This window comes from Nycticebus coucang, chromosome 10, assembly GCF_027406575.1.
Source record: "Nycticebus coucang isolate mNycCou1 chromosome 10, mNycCou1.pri, whole genome shotgun sequence".
NCBI lineage: Eukaryota > Metazoa > Chordata > Mammalia > Primates > Lorisidae > Nycticebus > Nycticebus coucang.
This window is the reverse complement of record NC_069789.1, coordinates 122,210,584-122,231,356: the sequence shown is the minus strand read 5'-3', so window position 1 is coordinate 122,231,356 and position 20,773 is coordinate 122,210,584. Positions and strand designations below refer to the sequence as shown.

General features: G+C 44.2%; 1 protein-coding gene across 3 annotated transcripts in view; it reads left to right on the top strand.

Annotated features, from left to right (window-relative positions):
• Nucleotides 1-20,773, top strand: part of LOC128595833 (carcinoembryonic antigen-related cell adhesion molecule 8-like) — a 49,492-nt gene that overhangs the window by 4,573 nt on the left and 24,146 nt on the right. Inside the window, exons 5-8 of one of the 3 annotated variants that reach the window (XM_053604876.1) lie at nt 2,006-2,284; nt 2,682-2,936; nt 7,450-7,577; nt 10,686-11,200. In XM_053604876.1, the coding sequence (XP_053460851.1) occupies nt 2,006-2,284; nt 2,682-2,936; nt 7,450-7,574 (659 nt within the window). In that variant the 3' untranslated portion in view covers nt 7,575-7,577; nt 10,686-11,200. Of the gene's footprint in view, nt 1-2,005; nt 2,285-2,681; nt 2,937-7,449; nt 7,578-10,685; nt 11,201-20,773 lie in introns of those variants that run through there. The other 2 variants (XM_053604878.1, XM_053604875.1) reach the window with 2 other exon arrangements.

Here is a 20,773-nt window from a genome sequence, read left to right as displayed (position 1 = left end):
GGGGTGGGACAGGTGTTTACAGGGAAGCTTAGGGTACCAGATAGCATATATAGTGGTGAAATTCATGACAAAATTGCATCCTAATCATTTTTAACTGAATAGTTGTATGTTATTAAGTATATTTATAGTTTTACATAACTATCGCCACTATGCTTTTCCCAAACTTTTTCATCTTACCGTACTAAACCTCTGTACACACTAAACCATAACTCTCTACTCCTCCCCAGAGTCCTTCATCCTATTCTGCTTTCTGTCCCTATGTAGTCAACTACCCAATGGACCTCATGTAAATGGAGGCATATGGTATTTTTCCTTTCGTGTTTTTCTTACTTTACTTAGTATAATGTCTTCAAGGTTCATCCATGTTGTAGAACGTTATCAAAATTGTATTCCTTGCTAGGCTGAACATTCTGTTGCGTGGATGTTTTTATTTTGCCTGCCCTACTTAAGTTTGGATGCACTTTTGAGTTGTGTACACAATCTGGCTTCTCTGAATAATGGTGCTGTGAACATGGGTGTACCAATACTGTTTGAATTCTCGTGTTCAGTTATTTAGACTATTTGGCCAGAAGTAGAATTTCTGGATCACGTGGTAATTTTTTGTTTAATTTTTTAAAGAATTTTTGTATCATTTTCCACCATGGCCATTTTACATTCTCACCTGTAATGCCCAAGAATTCCAACTTTACCAGCTCCTCAAGAACACCTGTGGTTTCTTTTCTTATCAAAGCCATTCTATGAAGTCATATGCCATTGTCATTTTGATTTGCATATCCCTAAGTATTAGTGGCCTTGAGCATCTTTTCATGTCCTTATTGGCCATCTGTATATCTTCCTTCAAGAAATGCCTCTTTCAGTCCTTTATCCATTTTTTATTTCTTGTTGACTTGCCATAGTTCCTTATATATTCCAGATACGAATCTGAAGTTAATTATCAGATATATGATTTTCAAGGGAAAAATATCTCCCTGGTCCTTGGGACCTTCCCAGGGGGAGCTGGCCAGACCAGTGCTGTCTGAGAGGTGGACAGCCTGTTCCACACACACCTGGGTCCCTCATGATGACACCATTACTAGATTTGGGGTCCCTTGGGTGGTGAGATGCACAAGTCAGTCTCACTTAGACTCTGCCCAGTTTGGACAAATTAGAGTAAACACTATTTCTGTTTCCTGTGGCCAAGTGAAAAGGAACAAAGTATTTCACATGCCTTGTTAGGCATCTCCCCATAGGCATGGCGCTCTCTCTAAATTTACTAAATTACACTCATCACTTCTCCAAATTTGATATCATGTATCCCTTTATATAATTGAGAGGCATCAGACTTTCATCCAGTCCCTGCTGGTCTAACTCATTATTTCTAAATCCTTTCCTGAAATCTGCTCCATCACTTTGGTGGTCTCTAGCTCATGCTAGTCACCACAGACACCTGGCCAGAACTGCCCATCTCCAGCCCCTGGGGACTGAGAACTCTGCTGAACCCCAGACCTGTGCCTGGTCGTCCTGTGTTACTTCTTGCCAAACACCCAGGCCCTACCATCACCCAGCTCTAGGACGTCCTTGTATACTGAGGCCTCAGAGAAAACGCCCCTCAGCTGGGTGTGTAGGACTGTGCAGGTGGAAGGGACTCAGCACCCACGTGCCCTGAGGACGCTCAAGCAGTCAGAGCTCAGGGAAGGGCCAGGAGAGGAGCCAGGGAATCTGTGACTCCCCGTCCTCTGTCTGTCCACAAGCCAAGGCTGGGGCTTAATTTACACTTGAGAAAGTTGGTGTGTCTCCCAGACAGAGCAGGCCAAAAGGTGTTCTCTGACCCTCGGACCCTCACGCATTTGTCTGTGACACACACACACACACACACACACACACACATACACACACACACACACGCCTTGGTCTTTTAAGGACTAGGATTGGCTGAGAGGTGAGAGATGCCATCTCTAATTGAAAGACGCCTTTGGAGGAATTAAAGGCAGCACACAGGGCAACCTTCTCTCTGTTATGTGCACAGCAGAGTTATCCAGACCCTTCATCACAAGCAACAACTCCAACCCCGTGGAGAACGAAAACTCTGTGGTATTAATCTGTGAACCAGCGGCTCAGGACGTGACCTACCTGTGGTGGCTAAACAACCAGAGCCTCCCAGTCAGTCCCAGACTGCAGCTGTCCCCGGACAACAAGACTCTTACTTTACTCAGTGTCACCAGGGATGACTCAGGACTCTTTGTGTGTGAAATACAGACCCCAGAGAGCTCTAACCGCAGTGACCCCTTCACCCTGAATGTTCTCTGTGAGTATCTCTGCTTCTCCCTGGCCCAGGCTGCCAGCCCGAATCCACACAGCCAGACCCAGGCCACTCAGTCCCTCTAAGGTCCAAGGACACAGACCCTCACCTCCGGGCACCCAGGCTGACCATGACTTCCCGCTCCTGGCAAACTCAGGCAGGCTTAGTCTTAAGCAAGAAGTGGAAGGATGGGCCGTTCCTGTCTTGGGAGGCTTTGGGTTAACAACCTGTGATGGGAGAAACAGGTGAATGTCTCCCCCAGGCTCAGTGAGCACAGATGGCATGGGTGGGACTTTGTACAAGGGTTGGGACACAGTTCAGAGAGAAACTGTGGTCCTTCAACACAGGAAGAGTTTCCCTTCCCTTTGATGACATCACATGTGGCTTTATTCTCTTTGTCCAGATGGCCCCGACGCCCCCACCATTTCCCCTCCAGAGTCATCTTACAGTTCAGGGGCAAACCTCAACCTCTCCTGCCACGCGGACTCGAACCCACCTGCACAGTATTTTTGGCTTATCAATGGGAATTCCCCGCAAGCCACACAACAGCTCTTTATCCCTGGAATCACTGCACAGGATAGCGGGTCCTACATCTGCCATGCCAATAACTCAGCCACAGGCCTCAGTGGGACCGCAGTCAAGAATATCACAGTCTTGGGTAAGTAGATAGATGCAGCATTAACAGAAAGTTTTAGGGTGGACTCTCGTGGGGTTTCAGAGAACAGCCAAGCAGATATTTCCTTTCCCAGCCAGTGTCCTGGGCACAGCAAAGCTCAGGTTCTCCCCTGAGCCCTCCTGTTCCGTCTCTACAGACTGTCTCCTCTCCTGGCTTGTCTGATTTCTCACCTCTGACCTTGGGCCCCTCCTGGAATGTGGGGAAGGGGTTCTCTCAGCTCCAGAGAAACCCACCAAATGGGAGGACCTCACAGAGGGGTGAGAAGCAAAGGTCCTCAAGGTCAAGTGGCTTCTCTCTGTCACTACACATTAACTCTGTCATCTGCTGTTATTTGTTCGTTGCTTCTTTTACCTTCCCTGTGAGCTACCAGGAACATGGGAAGCTTTAAAATAAGCTCACATTGGTTTTCCCCAAAGGAGAAGATGAAACCCCCTAAGAGGAGGGATGAACAGCTTGGAGCTCTGCTCTGTTCCTGGCTCGCCCAGTCACCAGCTGTGCTCTGACTCCATCTGGGGTGGGACAGGTGTTTACAGGGAAGCTTAGGGTACCAGCCACTAGATAGCATGTGTAGTGGTGAAATTACATGACAAAATTGCATCTTAACCATTCTTAACTGAACAGTTGTGTGTTATTAAGTACATTTATAGTACATCTTACCATATTAAACCTCTGCACACACTAAACCATAACTCTCTACTCCTCCCCGGAGCCCCTCGTCCTATTCTGCTTTCTGTCCCTATGTAGTCAACTACCCAATGGACCTCATGTAAATGGAGGCATATGGTATTTTTCCTTTTGTGTCTTTCTTACTTTACTTAGCATAATGTTTTCAAGGTTCATCTATGTTGTAGAACGTTATCAAAATTGTATTCCTTGTTAGGACTGAAAAACATTCTGTTGTGTGGAAACACCTTGTTTTGCCTAACCACTTAGGTTTGGATGCACCTTTGAGTTGTGTACACAATCTGGCTTCTCTGAACAATGGTGCTGTGAACATGGGTGTACCAATACTGTTTGAATTCTTGTGTTCAGTGATTTTGAATATTTGGCCAGAAGTGGAATTTCTGGATCACATGGTAATTCTTTGTTTAATTTTATTGAAGAAATTTTGTATCATTTTCCACAATGGCCATTTTATATTCTCACCAGCAAGGCCCAAGAATTCCAACTTTACCAGCTCCTCAAGAACACCTGTAGTTTCTTTTCTTATCAAAGCCATTCTTCACATGACTGTGAAGTCTTATGCCATGTGGTTTTGATTTGTATATCCTTAAGTACTAGTGGCCTTGAGCATCTTTTCATGTGCTTATTGGCCACTTGTATATCTTCAAGAAATGTCTCCTTTAGTCGTTTACCCATTTTTAAATAGCTGTTGACTTGCAATAGTTCTTTATATATTCTGCATATTAATCTGAAGTTAATTATCAGATATATGATTTGATCCCTGGGACCTTCCCAGGGGGAGCTGGGCAGATCAGGGCTTTTTGAGGAGTGGACAGCCTGTTCCACATGCACCTACGTCCCTTATGATGACTCCATCTTTTAGCACTTTACCCATTTTTAATTGGATTTTATTTGTTCTTGATTTGTTATAGTTCTTTATATATTCCAGAAATTAATCTGAAATTAATTATCAGGTATATCATTTGGAGATATTTTTTCCCATTCCATGGGTTGCCTCTTCACTTTGTTGACCATGTTTGACCATTTGTATGTTAAAGCATACAAATGTTTCTAATTTTCATGAAGCCCAGCTTACCTACTTTTTCTTTGTTGCCTGTGCTTTTGTGTCATAGTCAAGAAATCATTGCCAAATTCAACGTCATGAAGCCTTCACCCTATGTTTTCTTCTAAGAGTTTTATGGTTTTAGCTCTGACAATCTAAGTCTGAGGTCTATCTTGTGTTAATTTTTGTAGACGGTGTTAGGTCAAGAGTCAACTCATCCTTTTACATGCGCATTCAGTTTCCCAGTATCGTTTCTTGAAAAGACTATCCTTTCCCCATCACATAGTCTTGACACCCTTGTCAAAAATGTTAAGCTGTATGTACCACTATTTATCTCTGGGCTCTCTATTCTAGTCCACTGGTTTCTATGTCTGTCCACACGGTATTGATTTGGCTTGGCAGTAAATTTTGAAATCAGGGTGTGAGCTCACCAGCTTTTTTCTCCTTTTTCAAGATTGTTTTGGCTATTCAGAATCCCTGAGATTACACATCAATTTTAGTATACATTTTTATATTTCTTCAAAAAAATGTCTGTGGGATTCTGATAGGGTTCACATTGATTCTGCAGATCGCTTTGGACAGTGTTGTCACACTAATAAGTCTTTCAACCCATGAAAATAAAATATCTTTCCATTTATTTACATCTTCTTTGATTTCTTTGGGCAATGTCTTGTTTTTAGGATACAATTCTTTCACCTCCTCAGTTAAGTTTATTCCTAAGTATTTTATTCTTTTCTACAATAATGTAAATTGAATTTTTTTTAAATTTCGTTTCATATTGTTCATTGCTAATGTATAGAAATACAATTGATTTTTGTCTGTTGGTTTTGTATCCTGCAGCTTTAGTGAACGTATTAATTCTAATATTTTTCAAAAACGATTATTAGCATTTTCTACATATATGTTCATGACATCTGTGACCAGAGACCATTTTACTTCTTCTTTCCAATTTGGATGTCCTTTTTTTCTCTTGCCTAATTTCTCTGGCTAGGTATTTCAATACTATGTTGAACAGAAGTGGCAAAACCAGGCATCCTGGTCTTGTTCCTATCTTAAAGGGAAAGCTGTCTGTCTTTTACCATTGAGTAGATGATGTTACCTTTATTACACTGAGGTCATTTCTTTCCTCTGTTCATGCTTTGATTGTTTTTATTATGAAAAAATGTTGAATTTTGTCAAATGTTCTTATTGATTTAATCTCCTTACTAGTTATAGGTCTAGTCAGATTTCCTGTTTCTTCATGATTCCATCTTGGAAGGATTCATATATCTAGGAATTTGCCCATTTCATCTTGTTATCCAATTTGTTGGTAATACTATCCCTAGTATTCTATTAATCCTTATCATTTCCGTAGAATGGGTAGTATGTCTCCAATTTCATTTCTGATTTTAGTAATTTGAATCTTCTCTCTTTTTTTCTTAGTCAGTTGAAGTAAACATTATCAATTTTGTTTATCTTTTTTGAAGAATGTGGTTCTTCAAAAGACTCAAGTCACATTTGACTTCTGCAATTATAAGAGGTGCTCAATGTGACTTGTATTCATCTTTTATTATGGGTATATATTGAGTACCGCAAATTTAATAGTTTTTTCCTGTCCTAAAATGTGTGTACATTTTTTAACACCCTCTGTATGTGAGTGTGTATATGAATGAGAAAAAGAGAGAAAAGGGGGGATTACTTTTGTCCACTCATGTCCGAGTGGACATGATTACTGACTAAATATGAGAGGGGAAAATAAAGGAGCTAAGTGCAAGTTCTCAAGCTTGGTACATTTGTTTTCCTCCATTGAAATATAGTCATGATGGTATGACATATGCAAGATAATTTATTGGGCAAAATGCTTGTGAGAGAGAGTGGGACAAGAGTGGGAGGAGCCTGGGAGAGTCCTCCGTCCTTGCTCCTGTGAGGGAGAAAGAGAAGGAAGTGTCAGGTTGTGGTGTGGTGCTAAGGGAGTTTCTGCCAGGCTGATGGGGAGTCCTCGAGACAGTCACCCAGCACAGAAAAACGGGGTGTGGGGGAATTGGGCCTTCACACCTCTGCTGGGAGCTCTGGGAAGCGAGGACTCTGCTGCACAAAGGAGGTGGTGAACTCAGAGTGCACTGGCCTGGGCCTTCTGTCAACTAAATCCTTACCATAGAGACTTGAGAGGCTCATATTCATGGCTCTGAGACACTGAGGGAAAAAAATGCAACCACAGAGAAAGTTGTAACAACATACAAAATTCAATGAGTTTCTCTCACATTTCAAAGCTTTCAAAAATGTCTGAGTGCAGAAAGGCCAGGAGGAAATTGTCCAAAGATTGATTAACAACCTAGAAACATGGTGAACAGAAAAAATTGCAAGGATGTAGTTGGCTAATCACCTCCCAGCAGCTTTTCCCCCCACCACACATGCAAAAGAATTCCCTAAAGGGGGTGATCGGTGGGATTACACCTGCAGTGCATCTTACAAGGGTACACGTGAAACTTAGTAAATGTAGAATATTAATGTCTTAACACAATAACTAAGAAAATGCCAGGAAGGCTAGGTTAACCAGTGTGATGAAAATCTATCAAACGGTCTATAAAACCAGTGTATGGTGCCCCATGATCGCATTAATGTACACAGCTATGATTTAATAATAAAAAATAAAATAAAATAAAATGAAAAAAAAAGTATTCCTGGAAGGAACAAGTAGAGACTACTTCATGCTGAGAGTTGTTTCCCATGGGAACCTCCACTGTGAAATAATCTCACCTTCCTTCCTTCTCCTCTTCTCTTCCCATGCAGATGCTCCAGCGCCAGGAAGTTCTCCTGGCCTCTCAGCGGGGGCCATTGTTGGCATCGTGATTGGAGTGCTGGCCGGGGTGGCTCTGATAGCAGCCCTAGTGTACTTTCTGTTTTCTCGGAACTAGAGGGTATGATGCCTTTCCTCTTGTTGGGTTTCCTCCAGGCTAACTAACTGCCTTGCTTGGGAGAGGGAAAGATGTTCTTCACCTGTCTCTGGGCCTGAATCTCCTCCTCTTGCTAAACAGCTTCTAGGCTCTAATTCCTACTCAGTCTCTTTTTCCCTGGTGTCCATGCTCCCTGCATCCCGCTGTCCTCTGGACATGGCTATTCACCCGCCCCTGTTCATTTGCTCCCCCGATTCAACACATCATCAGAGCTTCTTGATCCTGTAAGATCTCTTGCTCCTGTTTTCTCTGTTCCCATAAACCTGACTAACCCAGGCCCTCAACAACTTGCAAAATATTGCCTGACTTTTTGTGTCCAGCCTCTCTGCAATCTTCCTTGCATGTTGCTGCCTTGTTGCCTTCCTGAAGAAAAGTTCACTCTCCTACTCAAGAATCTATCATGGCCTACTCTAGCCTATTAGATAGGTTCAAATTTCTTCTCTTTACTAATCCTTCTTACTTTCTTTACCTCGGCTTCCTAGCATAATCCCTCATCCTGCTTAGATCTGTCTCCCTACCCAACCATGCCCTTTCACCCTACACATACACATAATTCTTAGTCCCAAAGCTATGCCTAAAATGCTCCAGACAGGGTGGTCTGCCATCCACTACCTGCACTGTGGACTTATCCACACCCTTCATCACTAGCACCACTGACCTCATGGAGGATAATACTATGGCATTGACTGTCAACCTGAGGCTCAGGACAAAACCTACCTGGTGTTAAGCTTCTTCCTGAGGACTAATTCACATGTGCATTTATATATTTCATGTACCTCAGGGAAAATAGAAGCCTAAAACTAACGATACCAAGACCCAAGAGGCTCATATTCATAATATTGGAATACAGTAAAACTTCTGTAAGTTGACCACTCAAGGTTACTGTAACAAATTGGTCAATATGTGGAGGTGGGCAATGTAAGGAGTTAGGCCTACTGTGTGAATACATACATGTGGTGCATGTCCAGTCTATGAAAATTAGGTCAATTTAAAGAAGTGGTCAGTGTAAAGAGGTGGCCAAATCTGGAGGTTCTACTGTATAATAGAAAAATGGAGAGGGATAAATGCCATGAGAAGACAGAGAAATCTAGTAGGAAATAGGGCTACATATTGGAATCACTGGGAAACATTTTTAAAGATGAACTAATGCTCAGGCCCCACTCACAAATTCCAATTTAATTGGTTTGGAGTGGGACCAGACATGGATAATTCTTAAACCTTACCAGATGCTACTAAGAAGTACTAAGACAGAGAACTGCTATAATAGGCAGGACCCAGGCCTAAGTCAGTGGTTGTCAGGTAGGGGAAATTACTAACATTGGCATTACCTAGCAAAATTTTTCAAAATACAATAAGTACAGACTTTGTTGGATCTAATTCAATAATTGTCTCCACCCTGAACTCATTCATACAGTTAAGAAACAGAGCTAAATTAAGAAGCCACTTTATTTGATGCTAAACCTTTTAGTTTGAAATGTTTTTAATTTTCTTTTTTTAAATGTTATTTATTTATTTATTTATTTTATTGAGACACAGTCTTACTTTGTGGCCCTCAGTAGAGTGCTGTGACATCATAGCTCACAGCAACGTCCAGCTCTTGGGCTCAAGTGATTCTCTTGCCTCAGCCTCCCCAGTAGCTGGGACTATAGGTGCCCACCACAATGCCCAGCTTCTTTTTGTAGAGATGGGGTCTTGCTCTGTCTCAGGATGGTTTTAAACTCCTGAGCTCAGGGCAATCCACCTGCTTCAGCCTCCCCGAGTGCTAGGATTACAGGCATGAACCCCTGCGCCAGCCTAAACTGATTTTTTCAGACAAATTAGTCCTACTCTGATTATCTTTAGTAGAAACAGGGATAACTGTAGAGGCAAAATTTACATTTCAGAAGAAAAATTACAGGATACTCATTATTAGGTTGTAGCTCTATTCATTGTTTTTGAAGTTTTATTATCTACCTGTAGAGCAACCTGGATCCCAAACTCTGCTCGCTGCTTGGATCCAATTTTCCCTCAAGGAATCAGTAAGAACAAGAACTTCTCTTTTCCCCAAACCTTTGAAGTTGAAGCCAGATGACTGAATGCAAATCTCCAAGCAAGCAATTTGTGCCACTCAGAGTTCACCACAATGTCCAACACCATAACTAGAGACATGCAAACTGCAAACCAGAGCCAGAAGGCAATGACTCCACCCTCGTGGACACGAGCCTCCCCATGATAAGGATACTCTTACACCTCTTCATTTTTTTAAATTTCAGATTAATATGAGGGTACAAACGATTAGGTAACAGTATTTGCATTTGTTAGTTAAAGTCCCTGTTGTAGTTAGTTGTCTCTGGCACCCAGGAGGCGTGCCGTATACCCTTAAACTGTGCCCATTAAGTGGGAGCTTACCAATCCCCCTCCCTGTTCCCTTTTCCTCCTCCCCACTCCCCTGCTTGAATTAAATTGAGTCTTTCCACCTCTTAATTTTTCCCTGCTCATGCCTACCTCTTTCTCTTGGGAAGATAATGCTGTAATTAGAATTTCATAATCCATTGCTTGTGCAGGTCACTTGACTGAGTATTGGATCTGTCAGGTCATCGGGTCAAACCCAAATCTTTACACGACTTCAGGGGTCCTCTACTGCACTTAGCAAGCAATGTTAGCTGCACCCTTAAATCACTCGGTCATTCAAATGGTGGTAGGGATCCCTTTTGCAGCCATACTTCTAGGCCCACTTGTTCTCCCTGTTTTAATTTAATCCAGCCATGAAATGCTAGGTAATAGAACATCTACCTATCAGATAAACAGAAATCTGTGAACTTGGCTGACATTTCTTATTTCACATGGGTAAATACATCAGGTATTGCAGAGACTCTGGTGCAAACATTAACAAACATGCTACTTGGTTAATAATGGGTAGATGCCTCATCTGGATCATTCTTGAATTAATTCTATTGTAGTTGGTTTGGTTCACAGGGACCTCACCTAAGGAGCATACTCCTAACTCTTGGTGTTGTCCTCCTGATGGTCATAGTAGTCGTAATAGTTGTCTTCCTGTTGTGCTCTCTAAACATTTTAAATGTTTGCATGCAGCCCTCTTTAATCCATTTGAGAACATCAAATCGTTGCTCTTCGGCTGGAAGAACAAAAACTCCAAGCAGTGTGTGACCGGGAGGACACCATAACCTACGAATGATGTCTTGAGACCGGATGTCCAGAACGACGGTAATGGACACTAATGCTTTAAGTTTTGGTCACACTCTCACCTGGGCGAGAGCCTAGGGGCTCCAAAATCAAGTCACTCATACTAAATGCCACATACTCAAACCGAAACTTTAAGGAAACAGAAAGATTCCAAAGAAGACCAGTTTTTTCCTGAGAACAGGAGATTCCAGTCTGAGTCAACATAATAAGGAAGTTCCCTCTGCTTCAACTCTCACAAGGAATAACCTGAAGTAACTTGATGATAACCAATCAGTTTTCCATGCTCTGTTTTCTCCTTCCTATTTAAATGCTCTTGTAGGGCCCCGTGGGACCTATGGCTGTATTTTGTGGAATAGAAGCTATTCATGAATCATAAATAAAAGCCAATCATATTTATAACTAAATGCGTTGTAATTTTGTCTTTTGACATTTCTTCAAGGCCAGAGATGGCCGCTGCAGTTCTTCTCCCTGGGCGTGATTCTGACCCTGGCTCTCCTTTCTCCCTCTTTCAGTTATGAGGACCCTTCTGATTCCGCTGGGCCCACCCTCAAAATCCAAAATCATCTTCCCATCTCAAGATCCTTAATTTTGCCACACCTGTAAAGTTTTTTGGATCAAATAAACTAACATCAAAGGGCTCCAGGGACCAGGACATGGGTGTTTTGGGAAGCCAGGACCTTCCTAACACAGATTTCTTTCATAAACTTTGCCGAGAAGTTAGCTTTGCTTCCTTAGCTTCCTTCTGTATCTCTCACTTTCCCTCTGAACAACAAGCACGAGCACGAACTTGGAGGTGAAACACACCAGCTCTTTCACAAGCTGGCTGGATGGCCCTGGCCAGTCACTTCGCCCCCCTCGTCTGCAGCACAAGGATGACTTTCAGTCCATCAGGGACTGACAGGGGAAGAGCAAAATAAGACATGTGAAGCATCGGACATGGGCACCTGGGGGACGTCCCTCCCGTCCCTTCCCTCCTCCATCCATGTCCTGTCACCTCACCCGTCTCCTCCTCTGTCACTGTTCTCTCCAGGGACTTCCTCAGTCTAACCTGCCACTGAGCACAGAAGCCACACTATCATTCTCTTGTGACTCTGCTGGAATGTTCCTGAGCGTTCAAGGCAGCCCACGACATTTATAGAGAGACGTAAAAAAAGAAGGCCTTTTTTTAATTTTTCATTCTTCTATTGTTATTTGCCTTTTAAAAAATTTATTTCAGATTAATACAAGGGTACAGATGATTAGGTTACATTGTTTGCAGTTGGGAGGTACAGTTCAAATTATAGTTGAGCCCTCCACCCAGGGGGTGTTTTGTTCACACTTACCTTGCGCCCATTAGGTGAGAGCTCACCAATCCCCTCCCTCCTCCTCTCTCCATTGGAATTGAGCTGTGCTTTTCTCCTATGTGGGTATGCAGCTGTTTATTGATTTCATATAAGCTGCGAAGTCTCCATCTTTTTTATGGCTGAATAGAATTTTATGGTTTACATCCACCACAGCTGATTAATCCACTCACGTGTTGATAGGCACTCGGGTTGATTCCACGTCTTGGCAATTGTGAACTGAGTTGCTATGACTATTCTGGTGCAAATGTCCTTATGGCACAATGATTTTTTTCTTCTGGGTAGATACCTAGTAATGAGATTGTGGGACAAATGGAAGGTTTACTTTTAGCTAAAAAGAAGGTCTTTTCATGTTCACCTAAAACGTGGACACGCGTCCTCTTCACTCACACCACGCCCGATCCCGCCCTGTTATTTCACACATGCGTTTCCTTCTTCAGTCTTTCTCTTTACACCTTAGAAAGAAGGACAGTAGAGAGGCAAAAATAATGAGCTGGGCCACAAGGGGGGATTCCTCGCACAAGATGCAAGCTTTCCTTAAACAAGACAAGTGCTTTCCTTTGGCGAGACAAAACCTGTTTGCGAGGCCACCAGAGGCCTGTTCCTAGGAGGGGCTCTCAGCTAAACCATTTGACTCAAGGACACAGTCCTAGACCCCCAGGAGACAGCGACTGTGACAGGAGCTGCACCCCCTCTGGGTATCACTGCTGACCAGGAAAGGTGTTTTCACAGAACGTTGTGCGTGAGTTGCCGCTCCCAATCCTCCCACTCCTGGAAGTTAAGCCTCCCCCCAACCATATCCACCTCCAGCTGGCCTGCCAGGGCTGGAGAACACCTCCCCGGCCTAGATGGTCAGGGCGCCCCTTCTTCCATTACTACAATAGCTCACCCTGACTCTGCACTCACGGTGTGCCAGGCACTGTCCTATAGGTTTTACTTACAGCTCTAGTCCTCGCAAAAATTCCTGTGAGCATTATCATCCCCATTTTTACAGATTAAAATAACTGAGAGGCTCAAACCTGTAATCCTAGCATTTTTAGAGGCAAAAGTCGGAGCATTGCTTGTGTTCAGGTTCAAGACCCACCCTGAGCAAGATCAACGTCCTATCTCTACCAAAATAGAAAATTAGCCAGATTATGAGCACCTATAGTCCCAGCTACTCAGGAGGCTGAAGGGGGAGAATCACTTCAGCTCAGGAGTTCGAGGTTGCTGTGAGCTATGATGATGCTATGGCTCTTGACTGGGTGACAGAGTGAAACCTTGTCATAGATAGATAGAGAAGTAATGTACCTAACATGGCCCCAGTCCCCCACCATATCTGGGTAGAGGAGACCCCAAGATTTCCGAGGTCTCCTCAATGACATCCACCTTCCATAATGATTTTTGCCCCTTCTTCTTTCAGGATTTAGCAAACCGCATTTTGTTTTCTGTCTCACGGTTCCCTCCTGCACCTGTTCCCTAACACCCCACTCACAAGTGCACAGCCCCTCATAAAAGCTGGCTTTTATGAACTTCAATCTCTTTGGGGGAGAAAGCAAGGCCAGCTTTGCCGTCTCATAAAAAGTTAACTTTTACTGAATTATCAACTATTTGCACAGCCATTCTCTGGCCATAAACAGGGGGCACCAGGGAAAGAAAGTGTAGTGAGAAGGAAGTAGGAAGGTGAGTTCCCAGCATGGTCACAAAGAAAAGAAGATTATGAATCCAGGAACTGTCATAAAACACACCCAGATTTTGTGGCCGTGAATAATGGCAGCCCCACCTGTCTCCTTCCATGCCTGCTGCCATCTGTCTTCCTTCTCACTCACCTGTCAGACCAATACTACAGGCCTGGGAGCTGGGCCAGAGCAGAGCACCCAGCACTGGGCAGTGGGGGACGAAGAGGCAGGAGAGGGAGAGGAGCGTTCCCCGCACCGAGGGCCTGACTCACCTGGTGCACTTCCCCAGGGCAGGGGATGGATCAGTGACGGGGCACACGGGACTTACTTAGCTTAATGAGTTGTACTAAGGAGTTGCACTTCCTTAATGCTGTCTGACTAGGAGCAAAGGGACGGGCGTGGAAGGCGTCACAGCTTTTCCCCATTTAGAAACCCACTGTCCCTCTCTTTTCCCTCTTTTGGGATACATTCATCTATCCATAGATCACTTTACTGAGTTGTGTTCCAGAAAAAAAAAAAAAATCTTAGTTGAATTCCTTAAATTCCCAAGCGTTGAGTTCAGTTCAAGAATGTTCATCATTTTAGGCTGGTGCCTGTGGCTCAAGGAGTAGGGCGCCGGCCCCATATGCTGGAGGTGGTGGGTTCAAACCCAGCCCCGGCCAAAAACCACAAAAAAAAAAAAAAGAAAGAATGTTCATCATTTTAGTGATAACCAGGCATAAATACTTTAAAAGGCCATGCAGGAAATTTTGTTAATAGTCTTTGCACCACCCACAATCCCATTGTGAACCACTGAGCCCTAAAAATAAAGAGGGAGTCACCTGCTACGTGCTGGGAACCTTTGTGTTTGCACTTCATCTGATACTCACAATGACCTTTTCTGAAGTAGGTGAGGCTATCCCTCTATTCCAAGATGTCAATCAACTTGTCCCTTGCCTCAGAACGGGTGAAAAATAAAGCCAGGCGTCACACTCACATTTTCTGAACCTGAAGCTCATGTTTCACTTCACACCCTGTCTCTTCCAAAGACAGGGAGGATGACTGCTTCTGGTAGAAATACGAGAAGTCATACGAAGCTTCAGTGAAGAGAGGGGGTCCAAAATGGGCTGTAGAATGAAGCACAATTCAGGAAGCCAAGGAGGAAAGCAAGGGTATTATTTTAAGAAGGAAAAGAATGAGAATAGGACGGCACCTGTGGCTCAAAGGAGTAGGGCGCCGGCCCCAAACACCGGGGTGGTGGGTTCAAACCCAGCCCCGGCCAAAAACTGCAAAATAACCCAAAAAGAATGAGAATAAATTCAGACATGAGAAAAGGTAACATGGGTAAGGTCCTTCTATGTAAATCAAGGAAGCACTTTGGGGCCATGCTATGGGGGTTTTGAAAGGCAGCTTAAGGAACAGGAGTTTCCTGTTTCCTTATACAAGACAGGAGTCACTGGAAAGGTTTGAAAAGGCCAGACATATGACAAAAAAGAATTTTCAGGAACATTACTCTCATAGTATTGGGCAAGATAACTAAGGAAGTGGTTCTCAACACTGGCAACTCACTAGAATTACCTGGAAGTTTTCTTTTCTTTCCTTTTTTTTTTTTTTAACTTGTCATTTGGAAATTATTTCAACTTTCAAAAATGTCCCACAAATAGCAAGAGTACCCCTATACCTTTTACTCACCTTTCTCAAATAGTAACATTTTAGATGACCGTTGTATAATCATCAAAATCAAATTCTCACTGGCATCACACAATTATCTTTTCAAATTCCATCCGTCTTCCCACTAATGTCCCTTCTCTGCACGAGGACCCAATTGAGGAACACATGTTGCTTTTGGTTGTTTTGTCTCCTTCATTTCCTTTAATCTGGGACATTTCCTCAGAATTTCTTTTGCTTTTATGACCTTAACAGTTTTTTTTTAACAGACTTAATTCACTTTATTATTCTTGTATAAAAACCCTATGTTGTAGCCACAGCTGGAGCCTGGGTCCTGCACAAAGACTCTGGTGTGGGTCTTGACAAGATGGTCAGTGAATTCTTGGTAAGGGGACTTGGTGAACACTATCTCTTTCCAGAGGTCAGGAGGGAGATAGCTATAGGTCTTGGAAATGGCATCAAAAGTAGCCTTGGCAAAGTTGCCCGGGGTGGCCGTGCAGCCCCTGGCTGAAGTGTAGCAGTCATCAGTCCCAGCCATCATTAGCAGCTTCTTAGGCACGGGCGCTGAGACAGGCCAGTTCCTCTAGGAGCAGGGATGAGCACCAGCGCGGAGCCCACAGTGGCCTGTCACCTTGCAAGGAACAGTGTGGCGCTTGCTGATCTTGTTCCCACAGTAGCCTCTCTGCACTGGGACAGTAGAGAGCTTGGCCAGGATAATGACCCCTCGGATGGCAGTGGCTACTTCCTTGAAACAACTTAACACCCAGACTGACATGGCCATTGTAGTCCCCAGTGGCAACAAACACCTTGAACCTGGTCCACTGGCCAGCACTGGCAGAATCTTCAAAACCTCATCCTTGAGAGACGCCCCCAGGAAAAAAATCAATGATCTCAGACTCCCGATGGGCAGAGAGAAGAGCTAGATCCCTCCAGGGATTTGATCTTCACATCCTTGACCAGACGGCCCAGCTTGGTGACAGGCATCCACTCTTTGTCCTTGGCCTTGCCTCCATGAGCTCCATGGCCTCGGCCCCGACCCCGACCACAGTCCCGACTCCAGCCCTGAATGCCGCTGCTGAAGCCTGCGCGGGAACCACCACTGCTTCCCATGCCAGGGCCCCCGGGGCCTCCAGGCCCTCCCGCTGCACCAGCGTCATGTGTCATTTGGTGTTTTCATCAGAGAAGAAGTGACCTTAACACTTTCGAAGCATATTGTACAGTTATTTTGTAGAATGACCCTGAGTCTGGACTTAACTAATATTTCCTCCTGATTAAACTCAGGTTACACAGTTTGGGCAAGAATCCCACTGTGACACTGCCCCTTCTTGGTCCATCATGTTAGGAGGCCCAGGATGTTGACATCTCTGAACACTGGGGATGGTGACTCTAAGCAGTAGGCCCTGCTGTACATCCTCAACCTACCAATGCCTGGGCTGCACCATACCAGACTCTCGGGGTAAGGCATGGGTGTTGGCAGGTTTTAAGTGCCCTAAGGAAGCAGGAGCAGTGGCTATGTCTGTAATCCAGCACTTTCTGAGGCTGAGGTGGGAGGGTCACCTGAGCCTGCAAATTGCAGACTAGCCTGGACAATAGCAAAACCCTGTCTCAACAAAAAACAACAAAACACTTAACTGGGCATGGCCGTGCAGGCCTATAGTCCCAGCTACTGGAGAGGCTGAAGCAGAAGGATCATTTGAGCCCAGGAGCCTGATGTTGCAGTGAGCTGGGATCACATCACTCCAGCCCCCAAGACAGACAGAGACCCCATCTCAAAAAAAAAAAAAAAAAGCCATATGGGTAATTCTAACCAGCATCCATGGTTAGAAACCCACAGCTTAGACAATAAAGGTTAGAATTCTAGAAATGACCTAGGAAGCCATTCTTTGTTTTTTGTTTTTTTTCTGAGACAGAGTCTCAAGCTGTCACCCTGGGTAGAGTGCAGTGGTGTCACAGCTCACAGCAACTTCCAACTCTCAGGCTTAAGTGATTCTCTTTCCTCAGCCTCCCAAGTAGCTGGGACTACAGGTGTCCGCCACAACACCTGGCTATTTTTTGTTGCAGTTGCCATTGTTGTTTGGCGGGCTGGGGCTGAATATGAACCCGCCAGCTCCGGTGTATGTGGCTGGTGCCCTTGCTACAGGTGCTGAGCTGGGTCTCTCTTTTTAAATGAACATCCAGGTCCAGGCACTGATAAAGATATCTGGACTTTGGCATGGACTCGTGACAGGGGAATGAAAAGGCCAAAAATCGCTACTGAGAAAGTGAAGGGTGAGTAGACTGCTGTCCAATAATAAGAGAGGCAGGACACTAAACAGACTGTCCAGCCCTCCTGGCCTACGTTCTCTCCAGACCTTAGAGAAACCTTTGCTGCAGTGAAAGCATAAACCATTGAATTTTACCACTGTAAACCAGACGTGAGCTCCTAATTGCCCCTGACTGGGGTCCTGGCCAGAGTGGCTCTGGCGGCCTCCCTGGAGTGTATTGTGTTCCTCACAAGGACTGGAAGGCACTAGGGCTTTCCCCCCATCCTCATCCTATCCTCCACCTGCCCCAGGCCAGGAGGAAGAGTGTTTTGATGGGCTGCAGTCTGTCTTTCTGCTGGTGGAAACTTAGCAGAAATTCACCTGCTCCACTTGTACTCTGACCAGGTCACACAGGGAAAAGATCACCTCTGCATTACCCAAACCCTAGTCTCTCTTCCCCGGGAGACAGGAGTCAGGGACTGGGACTAGGGCTCGGGCTAGGACTAGGACACTCACGAGAACCTGCCCAGCCTGCAGAGCCCTCAGCTGTCCTCACACCACCCAAGAACCAGGCACCAAGGACAGCTCCCAGCCTTGCCCTCTGTGAATGCAATTTGAGTCTCAGGGGTACAGAAGATGGGGACTTTCACACAAAGATGAGCAAGGAAAACGCACCAGTGGGTGGTTCAGTGTCCTGAGTTCTCCTGCCCTCCTCTGTAGGGGAAATTGTGCCCTGATCCCCCATACTAAAATGTTCTTACTTAAGCTTGTTCTCTGCATACCCTTGACCTTTAGCATAAACTTGTTTTCTGTCTAAAGGGACCTCAAACGTTATGAGAATGGTATATGAGCTGTGTACATGCAAGAAGCCAGAAAACTGATCTCCGGGGGGAGAACGAGCTCGCGATGTGTGCACAAAACCAGCCAAAAGGTTTCGGTAAAGATTCTCTAGACTCCAAAGGTCACTTGATGACAAAGGCAAGGACTTGCTTAAGGTCTGTGGTTTTTCAAGAATAAGTTGAAGACATATTGTCTGCTATTTTCCATGTCCCTCTGTTATACCTGAAGTGAGGGGACTAGAGAAACGCCAGCACATGGAGTCCAAATTAAGCAGGGGTCCTTTATTGGCCTGTGGTCAAGAGCGGGCTCATGCCTCAAAGTCTCTCAACCCCCAGAAGCAGGGGCACTAACTTTTTATAAGGTGCTTTCGGTAGGGGAGAGGGAGTCCTTAACACAAGCTGAGTTTCATAAAAGCCAACACCTACAAGGTTAGATCTATAGGGTAAGGGGAGTGCTTATGAGGGAGAGCTGTGGTTTCACAGGATTTTGCAGTTTTTGCTAAACTCTGCAGCTTTTAGGGGAGCTTCAAGGGAGTGTGTTGAAAGCCCTTAGCAAAGTCCTTAGCAAAATGGAGTAAGTCTAGATCGATGTACAAAATGAAATTAGGGCATTACACATCCTTTTACTGCTGATTTTCTGATAAATAATTTTTAACCATTTCTCCCTGTTTTATGATAATAAATACCCAAGGTTTGCTCAGTAGGACTCAACCAGAGTGCCTCAGTCCTCTACACACATAATCTATGTGAGTCTCTTTATTCCTCATGCCGAACTCCTCCACTCCTCACTGAGGGCCTGCTCACTGCTCTCTACAAATGAACTTGCCAGGCCCAAAGCTCGGGAGGCTGAGGCAGGAGGATTGCTGGAGCCCAAGAGTTCAAGTTTGCAATGAGCTGTGATGACATCCCTGCACTCTAGCCTGGGTAACAAAGCAGGACCCTGCCTGAAAGGAAGGAAGGAGGGAAGGAAGGAGGAAAGGAAGGAAGGAAGGAAGGCTCTGAAAGAAAAGATATGGAATGTGATATGCCCTTACAATTTTGTTTAGACACATGAAAAATGCTTAAAGAATGATCTTTCTTTTTTTTTCAATAAAACTGCTATCATATTTTTCCTTCTATATTTTCTCACTGTCCATGAAAGGGCAGCAAAGTCACCCCCATCCTAGAGCCCCCTGGAGCCTGACTTCCCTCAGGACCACTCATAGCGATAAGCTTAACTCTCAGTCTCTTTATTTTGTGCCTCTGCCTTTGAATGGTCAGTCTCATGTCCCTAAATCCTTGGATCTTTCTATACAGAATGTCCAGGGATCTGCAAGTGAGTTTAACCAGGACTATCTGACCAGGGTGGGTGTGTTTTACATGGTGGATTTTTTGCATCAAGACTTTTTAAAAATTATAGTAAAATATGTATATCTAAGATAAAACATACCATTTAAACTATTTTTAAAGGCACAAATAAAGTGAAATTAACTATATTCATAATGTTACATTAACCACCACCATAATTTTTTTCCAAAAAATTTTCATCACCCCAAACAGAAACTCTGTATTCATTAAACAATAACTCCCCATTCCTCCTGCCCCCCAGACCCTGATAACCTCTAATCTATGTTCTGTCTCCATGAAGGTACCTACTTTTAATATGTGTGTATATATATGTGTATATTTGTGTACACACATACACTTATATATAATTTTTTTTTTTGAAACAGAGTCTCACTCTATCACCCTGAGTAGTGTGCTGTCATAGCTCACAGCAACCTGAAACTCTTGGGCTCAAGTGACCCTCCTTGTCTCAGACTCCTGAGTAGCTGGGAATACAGACACCTGTCACAATGCCTGGCTAGTTTTTCTGTTTTTAGTAGAGATGGGATCTCTTGCTCAGGCTGATCTCCAACTTCTGAGCTCAAGCAATCCACCCGCCTCAGCCTCCCAGAGTGCTTCATCTTTCATGTAAATAGAATCATACAGCATATGTCATCATGTGCCTGGCTTATCTCACTTAGTATATAGTCTCCAAGGTCCACCCATGTCATAGCAGGTGTCAGGACTTCCCTCCTTTTCACAGCAATTAACCTTCTGTGGACCGTATGTGCCATGTTTGATTATCCTCTGTTGACAGGCACTTGAGTTGTTTCTGCATCTCACTTATTGTGAATAATGGTGCAAAGAACATTCCCATGTAAGTATCTCTTTGAGTCCCCATCTTTAATTCTTTGGGAATACATCTAGGAGTGAAATTGCTGCTTC